The sequence below is a fragment of the Trachemys scripta genome, chromosome 6 (genome assembly GCF_013100865.1).
Source record: "Trachemys scripta elegans isolate TJP31775 chromosome 6, CAS_Tse_1.0, whole genome shotgun sequence".
In the NCBI taxonomy this organism is placed as follows: domain Eukaryota; kingdom Metazoa; phylum Chordata; order Testudines; family Emydidae; genus Trachemys; species Trachemys scripta.
In genome coordinates, this window is record NC_048303.1 from 102,323,910 (window position 1) to 102,346,832 (window position 22,923).

The window sequence follows — 22,923 nt, forward strand, 5'->3', positions numbered from 1 at the left end:
GTGAGAGAGACAAGTTTTCAGGCTTACAGAGCTCTTCTTCAGATCTGGGAAAAGTACTCAGAGAGTCACAGCTAAATACAAGGTGAACCAGATTGTAGCACATATTCCGAGGGACCATTCAAGGTGAAGTGGCCTGTTAACACCCCTCCAGTCATAGGAAGGAAAGGCAGCTGGGGTGGTTGTTAGTGAGTTATAGATTGTTATAATAACCAGTAAATCCAGTGTCTTTCTGCAGTCCATGATTTTTAGTGTCTAATAAAGTTATGAATTTAAGCTCACAGGCTTGTCTTTTGAAAGTGTTGTGCAGGTTTCCTTTGAGGATGAGGACTGATATAGAATGATTGCTTTGTGAAAAGTGTTCACCCACAGGTGTTGAGCCTGGGAGCTTAAATTCATAACTTTGCTAGACATTAAAAAACATGGACTGAACAGAGACACTGGATTAACAGGGGTGTTAACGGGCCACTTCACCTTGAATGGTCCCTTGAAATACGTGTTAACTTCTTCTACTAAACAATCTGTTCCACCTTGTATTTTGGTATGGCACTCTGAGTACATTTCCCAGACCTGAAGAAGAGCTCTGTGTAAGCTCAAACACTTCTCTCTCTCACCAGTTGGTCCAATAAGATATATTACCTTACCCACCTTGTCTCTGTAATATCTGGGACTATCACAGCTACAAATACACTGCATATAGCAAGGAATGGTCTAGGTTTACTTGGTCCTGCCTCAACACAAGGGGCTGGACAGGATGACTTCTCAAGGTCTCTTTCGGCTCTACTTTTCTATGATTCTGTGCTCTGTTTTTTCTTTTACTGACATAAAGCCCTAAAATTTCGAATTATACCATAAACCTTTCAGATTTAGCATGGCACATATGAAACTATAATTTTATTTTTTGCTTCCCTGAAGTCTTTTAGAGCTGTGACTCCAGAGTCTCCAGTTATGACTTGCCGACATTTGAAATGTAGACTGCATGTTAGTGTATAAAGGGACCTTATCACCTTGAAATATACAATTAAACAAAAAGAAATTTCAAGTCTTACACCTGTCCTTGAGTCCTCCTGCCAATTTTTGTGGTTTTTTTTAATTGCATCTTATTATTTTAAAATGTCTTTCCCTCCCTGAGCTGAGGTGTTCCTTCCCTGTGCTGAGTCTTCTCTCCAGGTAAACTGCCTCCTGTATTACTTTACTTACTTTATAACATTATGCCTCAGTCTCTTCCCTTTCTCCTGGGAACACTTAGCATGGCACTCTTTACCTCTTGTCTTGGCTCAGCCTAGGATGTTATCTATGAAGTAAGAGTTGTGCAGGTGAAAGGCAAGGGTTGGCATCTAGCTGTCAGTAGTGCTCTGACCAATAAGGGATGGGGTGAAGGACAAGCAGGCAAATCATACAGGTAGCCTGGATTGTTTTATCTGTACAGTCACCTGAATCATTCAGTGGATAATAGAACCCTCTGCATATTGTAGACAACTGTGACATGTTCCATGAATCTGCTAGTGTGACATTAAAGTTCATAATTTGTAACAATTAGGAAATTAATATAACTATTAAATTTAAATTAAATTATATAAATTTAAAGATTAAAAACATGCTTAGTAAGTTTTAACAATAAAATCTAGTAAAAGTATTCAGCCATTTTGACTTGCTTACACCCAGTCTGAATGTGGCCCAGTGTTACGCTTTCATCCATTGTCAAAATGTTCATCTTCTGCCAAATCAGTCTTGCACCACTCAGATCTTAAGTGATTTATTTACTGTTGCATGCCACTTTACAACCAAAATGCAAATACATTTAAGACCGACATTTGCAGATAAAATGATGTTAATATGAAGAGTTCTTTCGTACAATCTTTTGTTCACTATCCAGACCTGGACACTAAGCTATAAGACAAGATGTGTCCCTCATAATCAACTGAATTAGAGAATGTGTCTCTTGAAAAGAAAAGCATAATTGGTCTGTCATGGTACTTTGTTTCATGAACACATATAAAAGTTTTATTGGGTATTTGTATGCAGTTCTGTTTGTACAACAAAACTTTACTAAAATTCATAGGAAGGAGCAGACTGAGAAAAAGAAAATATAATTTCTGAAGTTCTGAAATGGCTTGCAGAGACATTCTCCCAGTTCACCATCATTCCTGTTTATTCTTTCCCAAATGAAAATAATGTATTCATAATTTAAAAGAAAATCTGAAATATTTTGGGTGATGGTCTTGCAACTTTATAATATACTCAGAATAGAATTCACGTAGATACTGTCAGACTGCAAGAAGATTCGGTCTACCATTTATTGCCAGACTGTCAGTATTAACTTCATGTAATCTTCAGGTGCTGTTATAATGGTAGCACTTTGACTTATTAGTTTTTATCTCTGGGAGGAAATCTCAGGAAATAGAAAACAGTGAAGACTGTCAGTGGTCAATATCTGCCCCCAGCAACTACAAGAAATCAGTCCCTGTAGGAGACATTGACCTGATTTTGATATTTGATCACTGCTCAATTTTACAAAGAAATGCAAAATAGCCATCTCACCTCACCTACATGTACCTACTAGTGAAAATCATGGACTTTTGCATCATTATATAAAGGGATCAAAACTAATATTTAAAAGCAGACAGAAAAAATCTTAAAGACAGCGAAAAATATTTCAAGTTGCTTTTGTGTTCCATGTTTTCAGAACTGTTTGTATAGTTTTATTTGGCAGACCATTTTTAAAAAATTGATGTAACCTCAGAGAATTGGTAATTAGTTGTAAACAAGATGATCTGAAAGGAGTGTGTTTTGCTTCCTGAATCATTAATGTATGTGCAGCCATCTGTTTGTCCATATGTGTGTTTTCTTTCCTTTTCTTCACTGCAGCCAACAAATATTATAAGCCAACACAACAAGAAAGGGGACTGCACTTGTTATTACTTTACTTCTGAAACACTTCACAAAACTCCTTCATGTGATGTCTTTGGTCCTGTTGCACAGACACTGTGTTTGCATAAATCTTTGTTAAATTCACTTGCTGTTGGAACTCTGCTAATGCAGCTCCTCCAGTGGTGGTAATGGTGGGAGCACTAATGACTTCCAGCATTTTAACTACCATACCTTCTCACCCTGCTTTGAGTTCTAGAGGAGAGGGTGGTAAAAACAATGGCAGCCAATATACACAAACACTCCTGTTGTTGGCTCTGGTAGAGTTGCACCAATAGTTTGGAATGGTGGGAGATTTTAAGAAAAAACTTATCCACGTGGTAAATTACTGCACAGCAAGCCAGGGTGTGAATCTACAGGACACCAGCTTGCCACACAGTACCATCTCATGTGGACACAGCTATAGCACAGTGAATGTCCTGGAGTGTGACTTAGCATAGCGTGCTGTGCTTTGAAGTAGTAGTATGTTTCAGTTTTCACCAAAAAGGTTAATAGCTATTGGTCGTCTAACATAGTGAATGCCAGTGAAAATGAGGTAGGATCAGAGGCTAAAATAGGGAAAGAACAAGTTAAAAATTACTTAGACAAGTTAGAGGTCTTCAAGTCACCGGGGCCTGATTTAAATACATCCTAGAATACTCAAGAAGTTGACTGAGAAGATATCTGAGCCATTAGCCATTATCTTTGAAAAGTCATGGAAGATGGGAGAGATTCCAGAGGACTAGAAAAGGGCAAATATAGTGCCAATCTATAAAAAAGGGAAATGAGAACAACTTGGAGAATTACAGACCCGTCATCTTAACTTCAGTACCCAGAAAGATAATGGAGCAAATAATTAAGCAATCAGTTTGCAAACACCTGGAAGATAAGGTGATAAGTAACAGTTAACATGGATTTGTCAAGAACAAATCATGACAAACCAACTTAATAGCTTTCTTTGATAGGGAAACAAGCCTTATGGAGAGGAGGAAAGTGGTAGATCTTGACTTTACCTTGACTTTAGTAAGGCTTTTGATACGGTCTCACATGACCTTCTCATAAACTAAAGAAATACAACCTAGATGGAACTACTATAAGGTGGGTGCATAACTGACTAGAAAACCTTTCCACAGAGTATAGGTTCACAGCCAAACTGGAAGGGTATATCTAATATGGTCTCACAGGGATCAGTTCTGGGTCTGGTTCTGTTTAATATCTTAATGCTTTTGATAATGGCATAAAGAGTACTCTTATACAGTTAGCAGACAATACCAAGCTGGGAGGAATTATAGGTGCTTTGGAGGATAAGATTAACATTTAAAATGATATGAACAAACTGGAGAAAGGGTCTGAAGTAAATAGGATGAAATTCAATAAGGACAAATGCAAAGTACTCCACTTAGGAAGGAACAATCAATTGCACACATAGAAAATGGGATATGGCTGCCTAGGAAAGAGTACTGCAGAAAGGAATCTGGGGGTCATAGTGGATCACAAGCTACATATGAGTCAACAGTGTAACACTGTTGCAAAAAACCCAAAACATTCTGGGATGTATTAGCAGGAGTATTGTAAACAAGATATAAAAAGTAATTCTTCCTCTCTACTCAGTGCTGATTAGACATCAAATGGAGTATTGTATCCAGTTCTAGGTGCCACATTTCAGGAAAAATATGGACAAATTAGAGAGAGTCCAGAGAAGAGCAACAAAATGATTAAATGTCTAGAAAACATGACCTATGAGGGAAGATTGAAACAATTGGGTTTTTTCAGTCTGGAGAAGAGAAGACCAAGGAGGGACATGATAACAGTTTTCAAATACATAAAAGGTTGTTACAAAGAGTGGGGAGAAACATTGTTCTCCTTAACCTCTGAGGATAGGACAAGAAGCAATGGGCTTAAATTGCAGCAAGGGCAGTTAAGATTGGACATTAGGCAAAAATTCCTAACTGTCAGGGTGGTTAAGCACTGGAATAAATTGCCTAGGGGCCTTGTGGAATCTCCATTATTGAAGATTTTTAAGAGCAGGTTGGACGAACACCTGTCAGAGATTGTCTAGATAATACTTAGTCCTGCCATGAGTGCAGGGGACTGGACTAGGTGACTTCTCGAGATCCCTTCCAGTCCTATGATTCTGTTAGGCCGCACCCATGGACTTTCACTGCACTGTAGCAGTGTTCACATGGTACATTACAGTGCACCAGCTTGCTGTTCAATAGATCGATATCTTGGACTGCTGCATTGTAACTTGCTGTGTGTGCAGAGTTTCAGACTTATTAACAGAGGGGCTGATTCTACAGTTTCTTGTACCTAGTATAAAGTGTGTGTAAAATGCTTCCATTTTGATTAGATAAGAGTTTGTTTACTTTGCATAGGTTTAAATGACTTCACAATATGGAGGACAGGGGAGAACCAGGTCCTCTGTTTTGATTTCTTATTTTCCAGAATCAGTGTATTGATATGTTTGGAATTTGCTCTTCAAATTCTTATTAGGCACTACTCAAAATTTGTATAGAGGATTATGTATGTTCTTGTGTGGCTGCAAAATTTGATAGGCAAAACTTTTGAAGTATGGCCATATCCCTTACTGCTAATCCCTTTAGCCTTTTTCTTTCTATTTCCATGTATATCTCTGAAATTTGTCTTTTTTTTTTTTTTTTTTTTTAAAGGTCGCACTGAATATTTTATAGATGATTTGTGCTTGCTGCAGTTACTAAAAGGCCTTTGTTTGAAACACCTAGGAAGACTCTTGCAAGCTGAACTGTGTTTTAATCAAGTTATCCAAAGGTAAAAAAATAAAATAAAGCTATAGTAACCTTTATATTTTAGCTTTATATACTGTTAACAATAAAATACTGATGAGCTAGTAGTAATAAATGATAAACAGTTGATTTGTTAATGTTCTAAATGAAGAAAATCTGTCTGGATAAGCGTTGAGCTGACATTCTTAGTAGTTAGTAAAATGAAGAAAACATTAGATTCTTAATTTTGCCAGTGAAAGTGATAGCAACTTTAATTTAAGAAATCTTAATCTACAGAATATCTCTAATTCCTGGTGTAGGAAGACAAAACCCCAGTCAAATCCAATGGAGTTATATTCATTTACACCAATAGCTGAATTTAGCCCACTGAATGCAAATGCACAAGTGCTAACTGCAAATTCAGTTAGAGTTTCAAATAACAATAAAACTCAAAAATAAATTTGTGGAATAGAAATAGGCTTTTAAAACAGTGTTATCTCTTTCCACAAGGCTAGGCAGGTGGGGAACTGTTAGTGCTGATTATGTATAACAGGCTCATATTACTGTTACCTCATCTGCTCCCTCACACCCCTTAGCCATTTGTCTGTTCCTTTCACCTTTTGTGTGTTATCATTGGGCTAGATTGCATGCCCCTTGGTACATATTGGTACAGTACCCAGAACATGTGGCACTAATTTTTGTTAAGTGCCTATGGACTGACTCTACTATAATGCAAATAATAACCAGAAGAATGAGAAGTCCAACAGGATATCAATCATCTTATAAACTACATTAATTACTTTATTACCTCATCTAAAAGGCCTCAGGATGAAATTCACCCACATGTACAGGGCCCACACAAGGGCTTTTACCCCACTTAAACTCTGCTGCGATCCACTTCACCCCTTGTGTGGGATGGATGTGGGCTCTGTGTAGGTCCTTAATAGGCCAGCATAGATAGGGCAGTTGAAGACAAGCCAGTGAGTGCCTACAAAGGTTCCTCTTATGCAGATCTAGTGTCCAAATGCTCCCCAAAAGGGCATGGAGGAGCACTGGCTGAAGCTATGGAGTGGCTACACTTGTGACTCCATGACCTACTTACTACTTGGGGAGATGAGTCAGTTCTGTCTCTTCAGAAAATTCATGTAATTTCCTGCATGAAATAGAATTCCTCAAGGAGGGTGTGTGGGATGGAGAGATTTCACCCAAAGAGTTTTATCATGCAGTAGAAGAGTAGTTTTGAAAACCCACATATACTTGCAGAAATAGAAAATATCTTTGTTGTTCAGTTCTAATTAATAAAGACCAAAGATCAAATGATAATTGAAAAATAATCACATTTAAGAAAGGAAGAAAGAATAAGCTTGCTTCTAATATCTCTGCCACCTTTGTCTGTCACATCTAACCTTCTGCTACCATATCGCAGAATACAGACAGAGTATGTAAGGCATACTGTAATTGTCTCTATGCTGTAACCAATTTCAAGGAATGTAGCCTTTAAAATTCTCTTTTGGGTACAGTGTTTGTGGCACACTGTCAGGATTTAGGACTAGGACTGGTTGAAAAACTTAAAACAGTTTCCCTTTGGAAAATGGGATTTCATTGAAATAAAATATTTTCTGCAGGAAAAGATCGATATTGGTAGAATGGTTTGCATATACTGGTTCAAGCTGGGTTTTCTAGTGACTAGGAGACAAAGAAAGGGGTTTTGGTATAAAAAGGTGATCTTGGACTGACTCTGGGCCTTCTTTCTAATCCAGCAAACAAACAGGATCTTCTGTTGGGGGGGGGGGGGGGGGCAACTCTTCTGCAAGAGTTGGAAAGTGGGTGTGTTAACTTAGAAAGAGCTGTGTGATAACTGGTAACTGCTGGCAGTACACCTTGGAGAGAAATCAAAGCACAGGGACTGGACTTAAGCAGATTGGTTTGTTGGAGATACCACAGTGTACAGCAGGGTGCTATGCAGCCTTAAAATCCCCAGTTAGAAGAAGTGGGACAAGGATCCATGCCCAGAGACAGGTGACGGCTGGATGCCTGACTGGGCACTTCTGTAGTCCCTCTCCATGTTCCACTCTAAGTGCACTTCTCTTGATACTGTGACAGCAGTTGTCTCAGAAAAAGGTAGGTACAAAGTGTGATATCAAAATTTTTTCTTTGAGTTAAGCCACTGATGTAACACAATGAAGGTCAGTTCCAGGAAACTGGTAAGTTGGATAGGAGCCTACCCCCGTGTGCATTACATTAGTTATAAAGTACAGACCTCTCTAATCATCAGCAGTGGTTCTTAACCAGGGATATGTGTACACCGGGGGGGTACACACAGGGCCGGCTCCAGGCACCAGCCCACCAAGCTTGTGCAGGCACCTGGAGGGGGGCGGCGCGGTGCTCCGGCCGCCAGGGAGAGCGGCAAAAAAGCCAGAGCCGGCCCTGGGTACACAGAGGTCTTCCAGGGGGTACGTCAGCTCATCTAGATATTTGTCTAGTTTTACAACAGACTACATAAAAAACACTAGCAAAGTTAGTACAAACTAAAATTTCATACAATTACTTGTTTATACTGTTCTATATACTATACAATGAAATGCAAGTACAATATTTATATTCCAATTGATTTATTTTATAATTATATGGTAAAAATGAGAATATAAGCAATTTTTCAGCAATAGTGTGGCTGTAACACTTTTTGTATTTTTATGTCTGATTTTGTAAGCAAAGTAATTTTTAAGTGAGGTGTAACTTGGGGGTACGGAATTGAAATCAGACTCCTGAAAGGGCTACAGTAGTCTGGAAAGGTTGAGAGCCACTGATCTACAGTATCTCTTAACAGTCTTCATACAATAAAATTTGGTTAGTTAAAGGGAGAAGAGGAATGTACATTTGATTTCCTTTTTTTCATTTATGTTGCTTGTTTTGTAAAGATGTACAAAATAAATCAAAGCTGTGGAAAATGAATTTAGAATTTGTGTGGTAGTGGTGATTTTAGTGTGAACGTATTTATAATATATAAAGTACAAAGAACAATTAGCAGCTATTTTTAAAAGTATATTATTCTAGATGGACTGTTTTAAAGACTTTTATAATTTTCTATGACTTAGTGAGCTAATCATAATAAATTGCACTTATCTGGTGCCCTTTAGATATGTTAGATGCCTTAAAGGAGTGTTATGATGACTAACTGATGTGTCTTTATGGATCATCGTCATCCATTATGAAAAAGAAATATATTTTCTTAAACTTTTGAATTACCCAGATAATAATATGTCTGATTCTGTAGTTAAGTTTACAACAGCAAGGACACTGGGTTTCTCCTCACTTGCTGATAACCAGTCACTGTCCAGGATTTTCCCATTCTTTAGGGCTCCCTCCTTTGCTTCTTCCATTTGATTGGTGCCTTTCTCACAGCATGAAGGAAGGCAACCTCCATGGCAATGTCAGGATGTTGTTTGTCTCTCATCCAGAGAAGACAGAAGAAAAAGAAAGGGAAAAAATGAAAGAGACACACCCACACATATCAGCTTTATCTCTTGAAGTAGACCTTTCCCATGTGGTCCTTTTGCTCTCTTACTGCTCTCATGGAGAGGAAATTTCCACTACCTTAGTGGAGCAAGGCAGCAGTTGAAACCATTTCTGAAGTGTTGACAGTCAAACAGCTTTTTAACTTGCCTAAAGGGAGTGGAGCTCATCCATATAGGCAGAGGCTCTCACCAAAGCAACAGCAAAATTAGAGAATAGCTGAGATGGACTCCCGGGCTGTGAAAAGCAAAACCACGCCCCATCAAGGGAGAGACAGGGAAAGAGGATTTTCTCAAGGCAGCTTTGGACTCTGAGGAAGAGGTACCCCAATTTTTTCCTCCCAGAAATGGATCAATATGTTATCAAGTGGTTGTACAACCTTGCCAGGAGACCATTAACCTCTCCTCCCAAGAGATACTTTAAAAGGGTTTGAGGGATTAAATCTCGAGTTTCTTCTATTGTTTCAATAAATGCATTTTTGGTGAATGCAAAACCCTTTTTTAGTAAGGAAATGTTGATGATTTCCATTAATAGTAGGCACAGTTGCCCTTTGCTGGCTTTCACCAACCAGCAGGATATAAGCAGTTGCACTCGCACAGTTGCACTCCCTGGCATCAGTGTGGGGCATTGCAGGAGACTTCAGCTCTAATGCCCCCATTGACCACTTCTTTGGCCATGTGCTGGCCTGTTTCTGTCTACATTTTCTGTGGCCCAGCCCACCAGCCAGGTCACCTCTTAAGGTCAGCCCCCTTCTGAGGTAACAAAAATCTAACTGTTAATGGAAATAAATATCCAAACTAATAATTCTTCTACCCCTCTTGGGCTACACTGAAGTTCTCTGCTCTTACTCCAGGGTCTGCAGTTTTCTTGTAGGCTGCTTCTTCCCAGAAGGTTTCCCCACTGCCTACCTTTCCTTGGGACTCCAGCAGCTTCCTTCAGGGATCTCCCTGCTTCTTACTGGTCATATCCTAAGGCCCTTCACATGAGCCTGGTCTGCTCCCTGTGGTTCTCTCCATCCTGCCTTTACCAAACCCTTCCCAGAGAAGGCGAACTCCTGTTGCCCTATCTCCTGGGCCTTCTCCGCAGACAGAGTTCACAGGTTGGCTTATTTAATCATCCTTCTGATCCCCTGCAGCTGGGGTAGGTCATTCTAATTAAGTCTCCATGATATGCACAAAGTTGAGCCCTTCTTCCCCTAAAGGGCCAGCCAACCTGTGATAGAGGGGCACTTATGTGTTTCACTGGTGGGTATCTGGAATATTCCTTAGGCTTGTAGTATTTCATTGTCTGTTCAGAGTCTGAGCTTTGTCAGAACTGGTGGAGTGATCAGTGCCATCTGGTCCATTTCCAGGTTTCTTCTGTCAGTGAGTTTCTCCTGTGAAATGTTAATCTTTTCTGCAACATAGGGTGAGAATTGTTCTAGGGCTCAGTCCTTGGGTCCAGGGTTTGCAGTATGCAGTTTAAGTTGATTTAGCCAGTTTACTACACCAAATAGCTCTTCCAGCCATGATTTTGTCAGCCAGCTTTGATGGTGGCAGTGGAATAGAGGGTTCTCTCTGCTTCTTGTATTGCAATAGAGTAGTCATATAAGAATCCTTTTGTTATTGATAGATGTTGTCACAGGGCCAGTACACCGGGGCAAAGGTGGAGCAGGTCTGCCATTAAAGCTAATATGATTCCCCTGGACTGCAGGGAAGAGCGGCCCACCGGCCAGAGTCGGTAGGGCTCCTCTTGGTTGAAGGGAAGCACGGTCTAATGGCAAAAGTCAGTAGAACTCCCCTTGGCTGCAGGGAAGCACGGCCTACCGGCCAGAATCAATAGAACTCCCCTTGGCTGCAGGGAAGCACAGCCTACCGGCCAGATTCAATAGGACTCCCCTGGATTGCCAGGAAGCACGGCCTAATGACCAGAATCAGTGGGAGGTGGTTCAGTGGGCTGTCCCCCAAAAAGGGTGTTCGGGTAGGGGGACCTTTAGAAAAACTGGACGAGCACAAATCCATGGGGCCAGATGTGCTGCATCCGAGAGTGCTAAAGGAGTTGGCAGATGCGATTGCAGAGCCGTTGGCCATTATCTTTGAAAACTCATGGTGATCGGGGGAGGTCCCGGATGACTGGAAAAAGGCTAATGTAGTCCCCATCTTTAAAAAAGGGAAGGAGGAGGATCTGGGGAACTACAGGCCAGTCAGCCTCACCTCAGTCCCTGGAAAAATGATGGAGCAGGTCCTCAAGGAATCAATTCTGAAGCACTTAGAGGAGAGGAAAGTGATCAGGAACAGTCAGCATGGATTCACACAGGGAAAGTCATGCCTGACTAACCTAATTGCCTTCTATGAGGAGATAACTGGCTCTGTGGATCAGGGGAAAGCAGTGGATGTGTTATTCCTTGACTTTAGCAAAGCTTTTGATACGGTCTCCCCCAGTATTCTTGCCAGCAAGTTAAAGAAGTATGGGCTGGATGAATGGACTATAAGGTGGGTAGAAAGCTGGCTAGATCGTTGAGCCCAGCGGGTAGTGATCAATGGCTCCATGTCTAGTCTAGCCAGTATCAAGCGGAGTGCCCCAAGGGTAGGTCCTGGGGCCGGTTTTGTTCAATATCTTCATTAGTGAGCTGGAGAATGATGTGGACTGCACTCTCAGCAAGTTTGCAGATGACACTAAACTGAGAAGAGTGGTAGATACACTGGAGGGACAGGATAGGGATAGGATACAGAGGGACCTAGACAAATTAGAGGATTGGGCCAAAAGAAACCTGATGAGGTTCAACAGGACAAGTGCAGAGTCCTGCACTTAAGAAGGAAGAATACCATTCACTGTTACAGACTAGGGACCGAATGGCTAGGAAGCAGTTCTGCAGAAAAGGACCTAGGGGTGACAGTGGACGAGAAGCTGGATATGAGTCGACAGTGTGCCCTTGTTGTCAAGAAGGCTAACGGCATTTTGGGCTGTATAAGTAGGGGCATTGCCAGCAGATTGAGGGACGTGATCATTCCCCTCTATTTGACATTGGTGAGGCCTCATCTGGAGTAGTGTGTCCAGATTTGGGCCCCACACTACAAGAAGGATGTGGAAAAATTGGAAAGAGTCCAGTGGAGGGCAACAAAAATGATTAGGTGGCTGGAGCACATGACTTATGAGGAGAGGCTGAGGGAACTGGGATTGTTTAGCCTGCAGAAGAGAAGAATGAGGGGGGATTTGATAGCTGCTTTCAACTACCTTGAAAGAGGGTTCCAAAGAGGATGGATCTAGACTGTTCTCAGTGGTAGCAGATGACAGAACAAGGAGTAATGGTTTCAAGTTGCAGTAGAGGAGGTTTAGGTTGGATATTAGGAAAAACTCTTTCACTAAGAGGGTGGTGAAGCACTGGAATGGATTACCTAGGGAGGTGGTGAAATCTCCTTCCTTAGAGGTTTTTAAGGTCAGGCTTGACAAAGCCCTGGCTGGGATCATTTAGTTGGGAATTGGTCCTACTTTGAGCAGGGGGTTGGACTAGATGGCCTCCTGAGGTCCCTTCCCACCCTGATATTCTATGATTCTATGACCTGGGCCCTCCCTGCTCCACCGGATCCCAGCCCAGGGCCCTGGTAGTGACAAATGGGTTCACCACTAAGTCGGCAGGGAATTTGCCCGCAACACACCGACTGCTGCCGGGACACTAGCTAGTCCCTCCCTGGGCTACCTCCTACCATGACTACTGCAGTTGAAGTTGGGGTGTCTTCGTAGTCTCTGGGCTCCTCAGATGGCGACTGCAATCTCCTGGGGCATCCACAAGTACCTGGGCCTCGGCATCTCCTGCTCCCGTGGTCTGGGATCCTGGCTGCTCCTCGGCTGGAGTCAGCAAGGTGCATCCTTCCTCCTTGGCGGCCAGCCCAGGCTGAGCTAGGCTGTTCCCTTTTATACTGCAGCTGCTTTTAACCCCTTCCACTCCAGTGCGGGGCCAGTACACCCCGTCACAGATGTGAAGAGGATTTTGTGCCACTAAAGTTCTTGTTTTCTGCCTGTGTGTTTCAACTGATGTAATTTGCTGGTGAACCCTGGTGATCTTTGGATTGATCTAGTTGGAGGGATCAATCCACTGATTTTAGTTCTATATGACGATTGGTTGTCTTCTTGCCTATCAGATTGAATGAGGAGGAATCTACTATCTATGCTGTCTTGACTAAGCCACAGAAAACATTTTAGCCACTAGGGCCTTGGTTTTCAAAATGAAAGCCTAAAGTTAGGTTTCTAAAACCATTATTAGGTGCTTGTCTGATATTAAAAAATACTGAAACTCCCATCAAAGTCAATGAAAGCTATTCAATGCTCAGCACTTTTGGAAATCAGGCAAGTGATCGAATATGAATTTAGGTGGGAGTATATTCTGCATTTAAATTAATAATCATATAACTTCCGTACAACATGTTTTTTATATTTAACCATTTTCATATCTCTCTGGTTTCTTAGTGAGAAGCAGATAAAATATGATAACTATTTGGTGCCATTCACTCTGTATGAGTTGGGACTTCTATACAAACAGCAGGACCAGAGAGAGAAAGCAATAAGATATATAGAAACTGCAAAGTAAGTAGAGTTCATGTTTGTCTCTGTGCACTCTTTAAGACTCAAAGTAACTGAGGGCACTCCAAGCAACAAAGGAATCTCACTCTTCCTCTCTGTCTCTTTTGAAATAATTTTACAAAATTCAGCTGAAGTGACATTACATTTTCTACAAAACTGCACTTGCAACTTGGCAAAGTGGTAAATTATTTATTATAACTCTATATTCAAGACTTAGAAAATGTTTTTCAATAGAGTTGAATTTTTAAAGTGTACCAGTTCTTTGATATAGTACTTCTATTCTGCCATAAGTTTCACACATGGTATGCTGAATTGAACCACACTGAATGGGGTACAGTATTAAGGGCAAATCCTGTCTCCCTCCCACTCAAACTTTTACGGGTGCCGAGGGCCCGAGACAGAGTAAAAGGTGTGGCTTTGCTGCATGAAGGGCAGGGAGAGTTGGAGAGCCAGTGTATGTGATCCATATCTCCTGTGTAACATAGACAACAGCTTAGTGGGCCTCCCTATATGTTGCAGTAGAAGAGTCCATGGGCTGAGTGAGGATGGGGTGGAGTGGCTACATGTATCTATCCATTGCCTCTTCTCCCCCCTACTTCCCCACTCCCCAGGAATCCCCCAGAGCAGGGAGCTAGAGAGCAGATCTTCTCAGAACACAGCCCATTCACTCAGTCTGTATGCTGGAGGCAGCACTTGCCCTTTAATATTTTTATAAAAAAGTTAACAGTGTCTAAATGATATTGGAAGTACTGTATATGTCAGTGGCGGCCTCCTAAAAGACCTAGAGATCAATTTCACCATTAGCTAAAAAGGTTTTGGATCCCCATAATGCCATTTCCTGTACCCTGCTGGGTACTTTGGATTGGTTTCTGTACAATTACACTGACTCTTTGAGTGCTGTGTTTTGAGGCTGGCCACACTTTTTTCAGCTGACAGCAGTGTACTAATATGCTATTTTTCCATACGTTTTTTTTGTTCACATCTTCATGTTGGGCATGACTCATCTTTTCTAAAGGACTGAGAGCCGTTGAAAAGGACCATATAAAGCGAAGGGAAGAGAACAGAGGACAGAGAAATTAAATGATTGATGGGGTTTTGTGGTGGTGGTTTTGTTTTTGTTTTTTTGGCTGATGAAGTAATTTTGTTGTTTGCAGAAACAACTACAAAGAATACTCCATGGAGTCCAGGTTACACTTCAGGATTCATGCAGCACTTGACAGCCTGAAAGTGACTCCAGCGTCTACGCCTTGACTTAGCCGAAGGGTGATCTTTTCCCATGAATTCAAGTGTCTACATGATCTTAGTTGAATGTTTTTAAACAATCATGTAAAAGACAGAATGAAAAAGAAACAACTAATTATTATATTTTCTATCATCTGTGATTTGATGTTTGTCATCCTTTTAGGCTGTTTTTTCTTATGGTTAAAGCTACGATAATATCACGGAGGTTACGGAAGTCACGGAATCTGTGACTTCCATTGATCTCTGACATTTTCTGCCTCGGGTCGGAGCTCCCAGCCCCTCCCCTGCAGCCCCCGAACTGGTGGGGGCACCCTGCAGCTGCCCAGGCACAGCGGGGGACCCCCCCAAAGCTGCCCAGCCACAGCAGCAGGGACCCCCCGGAGCTGTGGGGATTCCCCTCAGCTACCCAGCCATGACAAGCGGCTGGGGACCCTGCATCTCCCAGCCACGATGGGTGGTGACGGACCCAGGTGTGAGGGGACCCCACAGCTCCCACTCCCTACAGCGGCGGGGGATCCCAGAGCTCCCACTGACTGCAGCAGTGGGGGATCTGGGAGCCCCAGCAGGGGTGGGTACTGAACCCACCTACCACTTTTGTCAGGAATATTTTTAGTGAAAGTCAGGGACAGGTCACGGGCTTCCGTGAATTTTTGTTTATTGTCCAGGACTTTTACTAAAAATATCTGTGACAAAAACTTAGCCTTACTTAAGGTGCATATATCATATCTCTGTGTGATACTTTAAAGAAAGATCTTATATTTTGTTTCATAAAATAATTAATTTAATGTTTAATTTGAATGGGGTATATTTTAAAAGCCAGGTGCTGGTGCAATAAAGTCTAATTCAAACACTTTATTTTTTTAATGTGAAAACTAATATTGTTTCTGCAGTGAAGCTGTTTGATGATTTTATGTCATAGTTTCAGCATTCCATGGGAACTTGATTTTCTGCAATGCACTTAGTGCCCTTGTAACAAATGTGTTGGCTTGTTGGTAGCCTCAGTCACATATTGGGCAAACATCTGAAACGGAAATTCGTGTATCAAAGAAACAATAATTTTCAGCCAAATAACTATGAAGGACTTAAATTCACCTCAAGAACACTAAGTTTGTCTTCAGAGAAATATTTTTACAAATCTCCTTCAAGACAAAATTAGGCACAGCTACAGTTATGGTTGGCTTGCAATACTGTGTTTCATTCCAAATAAGTGATTGCAGGGAGTCCTTCCCACTCTTGTTGGGTTTCAGTCAAAGTATGTGAATAAACAAATAGATAAAGTCACTGTATGTGACTTAATGTCAGGGAGAGGAAAGAAAATAACCAAGGTGAAGAAAACTTTGTTCAAATTTACACCTCTTCAGTTAGTGGTTTTTAATGGCAATGAAAGATTCATTTAGAAGTTGAATTAAAAGTAAGTGTTTAATATAAATTTTATAGTCTTTCTAGAAGATTTTTTTAAGATGTAATTTTCTCCTCGTAGACCTTCTTAAAAGAACTAAGGCTGTTAGTAAAGTTTTAGTTAAACATAAATATATGTATTCTTGACAAAGGAAGTTTCAGAGCTGCAGCAACAGTAAAGAATCCTCAACTGAGCAAATAGTGTGGCTCTAAGTGCTTGGCCTTAGATGTGAGGCCTGATCCAAAGTCTTTTGAAATCAATGAATGGAAAGACTTCTGTTGACTTTGTTGGTCTTCGGTTCAGACCCTTAGAACCTGAACCTGCTAACATGAGTAACTTTACTCACATGTATGAATTCAGTAAAACTATACATGTAGGTGTTTGCAGATCATACCCTAAAAATTATAATGGAGGACATTTCTTGAAATGTTTAGTATATAATATGATATATCCTGGTCCAGAGCATTAGGCACACACATCCCATTAGTAATATCATCAGTTGCAGGAATACAAGACAACTTCCCCAGTTTCTTCAGTGAAGCCTTCCCAAGTCAACATGACCAAAAGTTTTTTCCCTTGTTTGTGTTTGTGATGTTTCTGATTAAAATAGCTTCTTTTTTTAATAGCCTCTTGTTGGAGGCAGCCATATTGCATGCACACACAGAATAGGCATATAAAGACAATTTTGTACCTTTTGATGCCCTTAGTCCTCTAATATAACTCCCGTATACATATTCTCCCTTGCTAAATTCTTAGCTTGTTTGTTTTAGAATCTTGAGGGAGCAGGTCTTCCTAGCTTCATTCTAGACAGTTTATTTTTACCCATTGATAGTAGAAAATGTAAATGCAAGCTCCAGCAAAGCTGGTGGGAAGGATGCCTTCCCTTCCAGGCCACTGAAGCAGCGGCTCAGAGCGCAGTAGATTCCAGTTGAGTTGGCATGATGCAGCCCATTGAGATTCCATTGTTAATTAGTACATTATCCCCAAGTTAGGCTATGAGGTTCATTGATAAGAGAATCATGATGAAAAGTCTGTGTAGGGCCTTCATTATAATACTGTTTTAGTCTCATTATTTTCAAGTTCTTCACCTCAATGGCCCATGTCAATGGTATTCTTGAATAGTGATTTGGGACCTTAATGTCTCTGAGCAAAATTGACCATGTACTCCAAAGACACAGGTTCCGTTCGCATTAGTAGGAGATATATACTCACATCCAAGAACACAGTTAGGCTCAACATTAATGGAAGCATTGTGAATAAAGTAATCTTCATCCTTAAAGTGACAGCAGATGTGTGATTTTTTTTAAAGGAGAGAGAGTTAATCAGCATGAACAAAATAATAAGGTAAAGTTTCACTTCAGTAGGAAATGTTCGGCATTGAAATTATTAGTAAAAATACTGTGTTTACACTTGTTGTTTGAGTGTTCATTCTGTCGGTGAAGGGTTGTTTATATATATATTGTATTATAATTTTAAGCACTTTTAAAATGGAAACTATAAGAAGAGAAAATAAATTTTAGCAGAAAGCTTATTAAGGAATTATGTTTATATATGTTGCTGTAATGTATGTCGGCAGCAACTGTATTTATACCTCATGGCCAGAAGAATATATAAAAATTAGATTTTGTTGTTTGTTTTCAGAACATTTTGCCAACCCAAGCGTAAAGATAAAAATGATCACTTCCTATATATGTAACAGAAATCCAACTTATGCTGTGCATCTATTTTTCTACTGGTCTTGACTGTTAATGTACTTTGTTACTGTAAACTCTTATACTTCATAGTTCAACAAAGATTGTTTATATTTGCACTGGTGGTGCTATTTATTTGCTTTTGAAAATATTGGGATTTGCACATGTTCAAGATGTTGAAAGACAGTGAAGTATCTTTGATATTGAAAGTATATAGAAATAGACTAATTCACACTGACATAGTAGGTCAGATTCTAACTTCAGTGGAGTTATTCCAGATTCATACTGATGCAACTGAGAGCAGAATTTGGCCCAGGACATTAGTTGTGCATTAGAAACTAACAGCTGAGCATTAGCAATATAGAAAATTGGTGAACAGAGATGGCACTGAAAAATTAAAACACTAATTCAGGCTCACGACTCCTACTTACCAATACCACTTACTAACGTGCATGTTCTAGAGAAAAAACACGTTTAGGAGAGGAGATATTGAATGTAAAGAAACCAAAATGCTTCTTTAAAAAGAATTAATCTGTCAGTTGCTATAGATTTAGATTTCAAAGAATACCTGTGAAACGTGCAATTAAGGGAAAACTTTACTGATTAATTATGATAGTTTAGATAGCTACATAATTTAGGCACCTGACTCGTTTAGAACCCTGCCTTATCAAACAATAGCCAAATTGTACATTTTTCACACATATGGGATCAGAATTTGGCTTCAACAATATATATTTTTAGAAAAATAAATGTTCAAAAGTTTTAAATTATATCTAATGTGATTCATTATCTCCATAACTATGCAAAATGCTGGTGTTTCAGTGACAGCTGTGATTTTAATGATACTTCTTAGCAGGTAGTCCCTGATGGCATGGTTTGAGTCATAGGAAATGTTACTCAGTATCTGGCTGCAAGAGAAAGGCAGGAGACTTTCAGACCAGTAAGTTCTATTAGTTTTCAGAATTTTTGTTAGTTAACTTAGCAGAGTGTCAAGATGGCAGCTACTGTTATATGTTCCTTATTATGTTTAAGATATTTTTGTTATTTACTCCTTGTAATGGCAATATCTTTTATATTACTGTACATTGAAAGGAAGAGAGGAAGCATCATAGAATGATGAAGGCATAAAAATTAGGAATCAGATCTGGGTTTACTTTCTAGCTTTGCCACAAATGCAACTGATGTCATATGTATCTCTCTAATTTGTTTTCATTGATAGAGCATCAGTCATTACAGCATCTAAGCATACTGTGTCTCAGTGGGAGGAAGGATGGTCCAATGGTTAGGGCACTATCCTGAGACTCAGGACACCTCCACTTGGGTCTATATTTGGGGGAAAACAAATGATGTAGTCATATCCTATGATGATTATAAACACACTTTCCAATACACTAGTATCTCAGGATGATGTTAAACAGTAGCTACTAAAGTTAGACTTTTTAGAATCAACAGGTCCAAGAGTGTTAAAAGAGCTGGCTGAGGATATTCTTTTTCAATAACTCTTAGAACACTGGGGAAGCTCCAGAAGACTGGAAGAAAGCTAATGTTGTGCCAAAACTTAAAAAAAGATAAACAGGATGATCGGGTAATTATAAGCCTTTTAATGCTACACTGATCCCTGGCAAGATAATGGAGCAGCTGATACAGGACTCAGTTAATAAAGAATTAAACTAGGGTAATATAATTAATGTCAATCAACATGGACTTATGAAAATAGATCCTGCAAGACCAACTTCGTATCTTTATTAGATGACAAGTTTGGTTGATAAAAATATTAGTGTTGATGTAATATACTTAGACTTTTGGAAGGTGTTTAACTTGGTACTGCACAACATTTTGATTAAAAAACTAGAACTATATAAAATTAAAATAGCACTAGGACTGTTGATTAATCGCAGTTAACTCAACTCAAAAATTAATCACGATTAAAAAAATTAATTGCGATTAATCAGTTTTAATCTCACTGTTAAACAATAGAATACAAACTGAAATTTATTAAATATTTGTGTGCTCTTCTACATTTTCAAATATATTGATTTCAATTACAGAATATAAAATGTACAGTGCTCACTTTATATTATTTTTATTACAAATATTTGCACTGTAAAAATGGTAAACAAAAGAAATTGTATTTTTTCAATTCACCGCATACAAGTACTGTAATGCAATCTCTTTATTGTGACAGTGCAACTTACAAATGTAGATTTATTTTGTTACATAGTTGCACTCAAATATAAAACAATGTAAATCTTTAGAGCAAATTTCGTCCTGCTTCTTGTTCAGCCAATTGCTAAGACAAACAAGTTTGATTACATTTATGGGAGATAATGCTGCTGCTTCTTATTTACAGTGTCTCCTGAAAGTGAAAACAGGCATTTGCATGGTACTTTTATAGCTGGCATTGCAGGGTATTTACGTGCCAGATATGCTATACATTTGTATGTCCCTTCATGCTTCGGCCACCATTTCAGAGGACATGCTTCCATACTGATACTTGTTAAAAAATATTCCATTAATTAAATTTGTGACTAAACTCCTTGACGGAGAATTGTATGTCTTCTGCTCTGTTTTACCCACATTCTGCCATATATTTCATGTTATAGAAGTCTTGGATGATGATCCAGCACATGTTGTTCGTTTTAAGAACACTTTCACTGCAGATTTGACAAAACTCAAAGAAGGTACCAATGTGAGATTCTAAAGATAGCTACAGCAGTCGACCCAAGTTTTAAGAATCTGAAGTATCTTCCAAAATCTGAGAGGGACAAGGTGTGGAGCATGTTTTCAGAAGTCGTAAAAGAGCAACACTCCGATGTGGAAACTACAGAACCTGAACTGCCCCAAAAGAAGTCAGCCATCTGCTGGTGGCATCTGACTCCGATAATGATAATGAACGTGTTTCGGTCTGCACTGCTTTGGATTGTTATCGAGCAGAACCATCAGCATAGCTGCATGTACTCTGGAATAGTGATTGAAGCATGAAGGAACATATCAATCTTTAGCACATCTGGCACATAAATATCTTGCAACGCTGGCTACAACAGTGCCATGCAAACTCCTGTTCTCACTTTCAGATGATATTATAAACAGGAAGCGGGCAGTATGATCTCCTGCAAATGTATACAAACTTGTTTGAGCGATTGGCTGACCAAGAAATAGGACTTAGTGGACTTGTAGGCTCTAAAGTTTTACATTGTTTTATTTTTGAGTGCAGTTATTTTTGTACATAATTCGACATTTGTAAATTCAACTTTCATGATAAAGAGATTGCACTGCAGTACTTGTATTAGATGAACTGAAAAATACTATTTATTTTGTTTTGTTTTTTATAGTGCAAATATTTGTAATCAAAAATAAATACAAATTGAGCACTGTACACTTTGTGGTCTGTGTTGTAATTGAAATCAATATATTTGAAAATATAGAAAACATCCAAAAATATTTAAATAAATGGTATTCTATTGTTTAACAGCACGATTAATCACGATTAATTGTTTAATCGTGCGATTAATAGCAATTAATGTTTTTAATTGCTTGACAGACCTACATAGCACACATTAAAAGGACTAAAAGCTGGCTAACTGATAGATCTCAACATGTAATCATAAATGGGGAATTAGTGAGCGGATGTGTTTCACACACAGGGATTAGTTCTTGGCCCTGCACTTTTACAATATTTATCAATGACCTGGAAGAAAACATAAAAACATCAATAATATAGGTTTCAGATGACATAAAATTGGGAGATGGTAAATAATGAAGAGGACAGGTCACTGATTCAGAGCAAGGGATCTGGATCACTTGATAAACTGGGCACAAGCAAACAATACAGCTAAATGTAAATGTATACATCTAGGAACAAAGAATGTAGGCCATATTTACAGGATGGGGAACTCTATCCTGGGAAACAGTGACTCTGAAAAAAGAGGTGGCAGTTATGATGGATAATCAGCTAAACATTAACTCCCAATGCAATGCTGTGGGCAAATGAGCAGTGCTATCTTTGGATGCATAAATGGGATTCTTAAGTACAAATAGGTTATTTTACCTCTGTATTTAACACTGGTGCACCAATACTGGTTCAAGATGGATGTTAATAAATTGGAGAGGACTCAGAGAAGAGCCACAAGAATGATTAAACGATTAGATGACACAGCTTATAGTAATAGACTCAAGGAGCTCAATCAATTTAGCCTAACAAAGAGAAGGTTAAGGGGTGACTTGCTCAATAGTCTATAAATATCTATGTAGGGAACAAATATTTAATAATGAACTCTTCAGTCTAGCAGAGAAAAGTATAACATGATGCAATGGCTGTAGGTTGGAACTAGACAAATTCAGACTGGAAATAAGGAATACATTTTTAACAGTGAGGGTAGTTAACCATTGGAACAGTTTAGCAAGGGTTGGTTGGATTCTCCATCACTGGCAACTTTAAAATCAAGATTGGATGTTTTTCTAAAAGATATACTGCAGGAATTATTCTGAGGAAGTTCTGTGGCATGTGTTATACAGACGGTCAGACTAGATCACAATGATCCCTCATACTCTTGGAATCTATTTATAAGTCATTGCTTTGCCACAGACTTCCTATGTCACCTTGGCCAAATCGCTGAGTCTATGCCTCAGCTCCTCATCTGTAAAATAGGGATAATAGCATTTCCCTATTACACAGGGATGTTGTGAGAATAAATACATTAAAGATTGTAAGATGCTCAGATGCCTTGGGATGGGAGTCAGATAGTTCCCTGTCTGTAAAATGGGGTTGAATTTGCTTGTTGAGGCTTAATTGAGTGATGTTTTTAAAGCACTGTGAGACGCTAGGAATTAAAGGTGCTATAGAAGAGTAATGAATTATTAGTCATACAATTGCAGT

At 39.5% G+C, this 22,923-nt stretch overlaps 1 protein-coding gene across 2 annotated transcripts in view; it reads left to right on the forward strand.

Moving 5' to 3' along the window:
• TTC39B (tetratricopeptide repeat domain 39B) overlaps nucleotides 1–18,547 on the forward strand; it is a 124,359-nt gene extending 105,812 nt beyond the window's left edge. For both annotated transcript variants that reach the window (XM_034774553.1, XM_034774554.1), the window contains 3 exons: nucleotides 5,574–5,691; nucleotides 13,602–13,718; nucleotides 14,870–18,547. In XM_034774553.1, coding sequence (XP_034630444.1) covers nucleotides 5,574–5,691; nucleotides 13,602–13,718; nucleotides 14,870–14,966 — 332 coding nt within the window. In that variant the 3' untranslated portion in view covers nucleotides 14,967–18,547. The remainder of the gene's footprint in view (nucleotides 1–5,573; nucleotides 5,692–13,601; nucleotides 13,719–14,869) is intronic.
• The last annotated feature ends 4,376 nt before the right edge of the window (nucleotides 18,548–22,923 follow it).